The 4,416-nt window shown below is 35.6% G+C and overlaps 2 protein-coding genes across 2 annotated transcripts; both read right to left on the bottom strand.

Annotated features, from left to right (window-relative positions):
* Window positions 1–1,065: 1,065 nt before the first annotated feature.
* LOC103632526 (uncharacterized) lies at window positions 1,066–2,636 on the bottom strand. The gene is made up of 6 exons (XM_020541589.2): window positions 2,334–2,636; window positions 2,156–2,233; window positions 1,935–2,018; window positions 1,796–1,837; window positions 1,426–1,674; window positions 1,066–1,348 (listed from the first exon to the last, which is right to left on the bottom strand). Exons 3-6 carry the CDS (start codon window positions 1,944–1,946, stop codon window positions 1,310–1,312), a joined length of 342 nt encoding a protein of 113 aa, XP_020397178.2. The 5' UTR covers window positions 1,947–2,018; window positions 2,156–2,233; window positions 2,334–2,636; the 3' UTR covers window positions 1,066–1,309.
* LOC118471913 (uncharacterized) lies at window positions 2,063–4,084 on the bottom strand. The gene is made up of 9 exons (XM_035961234.1): window positions 3,910–4,084; window positions 3,585–3,829; window positions 3,260–3,478; window positions 3,083–3,175; window positions 2,895–2,996; window positions 2,506–2,808; window positions 2,334–2,426; window positions 2,156–2,233; window positions 2,063–2,089 (listed from the first exon to the last, which is right to left on the bottom strand). The coding sequence occupies exons 1-9, from the start codon at window positions 4,067–4,069 to the stop codon at window positions 2,063–2,065; spliced, it is 1,320 nt and encodes a 439-aa protein (XP_035817127.1). The 5' UTR covers window positions 4,070–4,084.
* Between the last annotated feature and the right edge of the window lie 332 nt (window positions 4,085–4,416).

The raw sequence follows: 4,416 nt of genomic DNA, 5'->3' as shown, positions 1-4,416 counted from the left end.
GATGATGATCCTACGAATGTCTACATGAATGTGTATGAATGCAATGAATGATGTAATGTAATGTGCAAATGAATGTCCAAACACACGCACACGAAGCCACATCCAGACTCTGCATCCCCTTAGGAACGTCTTTTTGGGTCTTAAGCTCTGCATCCCCTTAGGAACATCTTTTGAGATTCTTCACCTTCTATTTTGGTGGTATAAGTTCTGCATCCCCTTAGGAATGTCTTTTGAACTTCTTCGCCTTCTATTTCGGCGGTATAAGTTCTACATCCCCTTAGGAACGACTTTTGAACTTCTTCGCCTTATATTTCGGCGGTATTTGGCTCTACATTCCCTTAGGAACGACTTTTGAGCAGAAAACTTACGCTGCGCTCCCTTAGGAACGACTTTTTGTAGCTTCGTCATGCTCTGCATCCCCTCACTACAGGAGAAATGGCTAGTAGAGGCAACTTTTTTGAATGGTAGAGACATTTTTTTCATGTCTCTAGCAAATGTAGAGGCAAGTCTTAAAATGTCTCAAGAATGCCTTCCCATGCAATGTCTCTAGATCTGTAGGGACACTTCGTTAATTGGCTCTACATTATTTGCGGCATTCATTTTAGAGTCATTTAAATATGCCTCAATAAACAAAGAGACACCTTTTACAGACAATTACAATGTACCTCTACACTATTTGTGACATTTGTTTGAGGCATTTTATTATGCCTCAATAAACATAGATACACTTTCTAGAGGCGATTACATAATATCTCTACATTATTTGTGCCATTTGTTGAAGGCGTTTAATTATGCCTTAATAAATATAGCGACATCTTTTAGAGACAAATATATACTGTCGCTAGAAATATAGTGACATTTTTAGTGTCATTTTATTATGCCTTTATCTAAGTAGAGACATTCTGCAATAAGGTTCAATTCGTGCTTGTAGAGACATTATATAGTGTCTCTACAAGCGTACGGACAACTAGGAGGTATTATTTTGTAAATTTATTATTCACACAAATTATTTTTATATTGCTAATTTTTGCGTATACACAAACACTCAATTTGTGCACATATATATACAAGACACAAGGTTCATATATATAACAGATCAATTAAATGCTTCATGTGTAAGCAACAATACATAAGTATTTTCAATCCAAACGAAGTGGTCTTGAGGTAGATTAGACATACAAGAATGAATAAAATGAGGTTCCTAACACAATTAAACAAGTAGATTGACAACTAGAACTTTTGATCCTAGAACTACTCTCCACTATAACACTTGCTCATTCATTAGTTGCATCTTCAGTCTTCTAACCATTCAAGTGCGCTTCTCAGTAGTTGGCTTCACTCTTTTAAGCTGCAAATAAGCAACAGGATGTGTCATAAACACTAATAAACTATCTAGATCAAATGAAATATGAAATCCACACTCACATGTGTGCGAGGCCAAGCAACACACATGCCCACAGCATCCTCCAAAGTTTTAAGATCTCCGTGTGGTCGAGGTAATCTTTCATCTTCAACATTGTTAAGATAATGAACCGCAACAGCATAATATCCATCCCCAAGTACAGTTCCTCCAATTTCATGAGTAGTATCTCTAGATATAAGATTACCAACAGCAACAACTTGGCCTAGTTTTCTTTTCCTTGTTGAGTACAACAAGACAGTCTTCTGTTTATTCTACAAGAATAAAAGAGTAGCCAAACAAATGCTTATGTACATACTGGAAAATCTGCAAGTAGATCTATCCATATTCAAAGAAAAAGAATGAAGCATGGAAGTATAATCGATATGGAGATACCTGTTGCAATTTGCTTTGTTGTTGTTGCTTGCTTTGAGTTTCCTGTGACACATGATATTGAGCTTTGTAAATACAGAAGACACATCTGTAATGAACATCGTACTAAATTTCAAGTAATGCAATGTTGTTTAGTACTAACCTTATCAGACATTTCTTTATCTGGAGATAGTGATCCATTGTTGAGTTCCTGGTTCAAGTCACTAGACCTTGTAACTTGTGATTCCTGTAAATACATAAGGCACAAATAATTAATAGTGCTAGCTAAGACTAGAAATTCTTATCAATCCCTTTGAACTGAATATATAACAGTGTCTATTGTGAAATTCATGAATCAAGTACCTAGTAATATTCCTGACTTACCCTGAAAGCTATGTTGTCATTTGGTACTGAATGATCAGAGCAACCCACCTTGGCAATATTATAATCTCTAGTATAAATCTGCAACAGCAATATATAAGGACAAGAATACTACAACCAGTATGTTATGAAGTATGATATAAAATTAAATTTATATTGCAGGAAAGGAAATTTGGGTTGCCTGTTCATTGTATGGTGAAGGTGATTTCTCATAACTGGATCGTTCTACATTATCATATTGCAATGAGACATTTTCATTGTCTTTAGTATCAACCTGCTGGAAAGTAATGGAAGACAGTAGATTACCAAAGTGTGCATTAAATTGATACTGCAAAAATGACAAAGCCACTTACTGTGGTGCTTCTAGATCCAGTAGCTAGAATTGTGCTTAGCAATTCCTCTTCTGGAAACTTTTTTTCTAGGAATGCTCTAATGTTCCTAAACCCAGAAATAGCAAGCTCTAGGTCCCTTCTAATCATTTTATTCTCCTCTGATTGAACATGTGAATAAGTTCCATTGCTCCAATACGTATCATCATAGTACCCACGAATGTTCAAGTCTTTTCTTATGACATTCTCAAACACATCATCATAATCACTAGTAGAAAGTGTCCCCTTGTCCTTTCTCCTGTTCTCTAATTCATCGAAGGCCTTACCCTTCAAATTTCATAAAATTAACAGAGAAAATGATTGACAATTTGAATAAAAACTAATTAAAGTGTAGTACAGGAACCAGTGAATACCATAAGTGTTTGCACATTTTGATTGACATAGTTCCCATTCCTCTTCTTATGAGACTCGTCCCAAAGATCAATTTTAGTGATGCTTCCTTTCTTCTTGTCTTCCTGTGCAAGAGAACACAATCTGACAGGATCATTTTGTTTTCATAGTTACTCCAAAATGGAAACAAGATAACAGACAAAGCCATTACCATCTCCTTTTTAAGTCTAGCATGGCTTTTCCTACCGCTAGTGTGTGGATGCCTCTGCTTCTTTCCAGATTCCGCATTTGTCCGGCATAATTTCTAAGAGTGCAACATTAGTTAATGTAAATAAAAATATTTATTTACACTGCTGATTGAAAAAATACTGTATGTGGCAATCCTAACCTGATGTGCTTCACTGCACCATATGCCTAACAGAAAACTCCATTGATTTTCATTCACACCATCAGGGACATCCTTTTCAATCTGGTCAAAAGACCTCTTATCTGGATTGTAGTATTGTTTCTTCAAGTCTGACTTGTAGTCTCTCCACCTTTTATTCACTGTCTTAAGAATCCAATCTCGAGTAGACCATTTTGTCTCACTACTATAGATAAATTTTTTCTATTGAAAACATTGAAAGATCAATAGGTGAATGATTTGCAGTTCAAGATTTAGAATAAAAATTATCACCACAAACACAAGATTTAGACTGAAAAGTATCATGTACCTCAACATCTTTGATGATGCGTTCCTTTGGACCTTTGAATAATTTGTTGTCCCATCTCGGAATGTGTAATGGTGCAAATGATGAATTCTGTGCAAGCTCACCAAGGTATGACGAGAGAATGGATTCAGACCACTGATTGGGAATGCCATTCTTGTCAGTTTCAACTAGTACTCTTCCTCCTTTCAGATCCCACAATTCAGCTGTTCGGAAATTTCTAAAAACCTCTCGAACAACTCCATTTTGCCCTTAAATTAATAATGTCATGGATCATACATTGATGTTCATATATCTATAAGAATGTTTGAGAACAAAATGACAAACTCACATATTATTTTGAATGACTTATTCCTTGTTGGCGCTTCTCCCTCAGGAAACCCAATGGTGAGCTCTGGTTGTGGATCTTGGACATCTTCATGTTGTTCCACGTTTTCCTGTGTCTCAGCTTCTAAGTTAAGACTTTGTAGTCTTCTGTGTTTCATTGGCATTACTTCTTTTCCTACTAGATTAACATTTCAGATTACAGGAGATGCTAAAAATTATTGAAATAGGATGTATCAAGATTACACAGCCAGCATAAGAATAACAATTTCATTTGTCTTATGTAGTTTAATTAAAATCATGTAACACAAGGTGCAACTGCAGACAGACAATTTGGTAAACAGAACTCAGAACAATAGAATTCAATGCTCCAGTACTGACGCAGATATTAAAAAAAGTTGCAATCGGTGACAGCAGATTAATCTAAGAATTACCATCAAATAGTTGCATTCAGTGACAGAGATTGATCTAAGAATTACTAGATCAAAATTAAAAGTGTTGCATTCGGTGACAA

Source organism: Zea mays, chromosome 7, assembly GCF_902167145.1.
Source record: "Zea mays cultivar B73 chromosome 7, Zm-B73-REFERENCE-NAM-5.0, whole genome shotgun sequence".
Lineage (NCBI taxonomy): Eukaryota > Viridiplantae > Streptophyta > Magnoliopsida > Poales > Poaceae > Zea > Zea mays.
This window is presented reverse-complemented; position numbering and strand designations above follow the sequence as displayed.

Excerpts from the sequence above, each read along its gene's own strand:
- LOC118471913 (XM_035961234.1), bottom strand. The coding sequence starts at position 4,069 with ATGCCAATGAAACACAGAAGACTACAAAGTCTTAACTTAGAAGCTGAG. Across the intron at positions 3,479-3,584 it reads GCATCATCAAAGATGTTGAG|AAAAAATTTATCTATAGTAG; the intron begins GTACATGATACT and ends TGTTTTCAATAG. Across the intron at positions 2,427-2,505 it reads CTGGATCTAGAAGCACCACA|GTTGATACTAAAGACAATGA; the intron begins GTAAGTGGCTTT and ends ACTTTCCAGCAG.
- LOC103632526 (XM_020541589.2), bottom strand. Across the intron at positions 1,675-1,795 it reads AACAAAGCAAATTGCAACAG|AATAAACAGAAGACTGTCTT; the intron begins GTATCTCCATAT and ends TTATTCTTGTAG. Across the intron at positions 1,349-1,425 it reads TTGCTTGGCCTCGCACACAT|CTTAAAAGAGTGAAGCCAAC; the intron begins GTGAGTGTGGAT and ends GCTTATTTGCAG.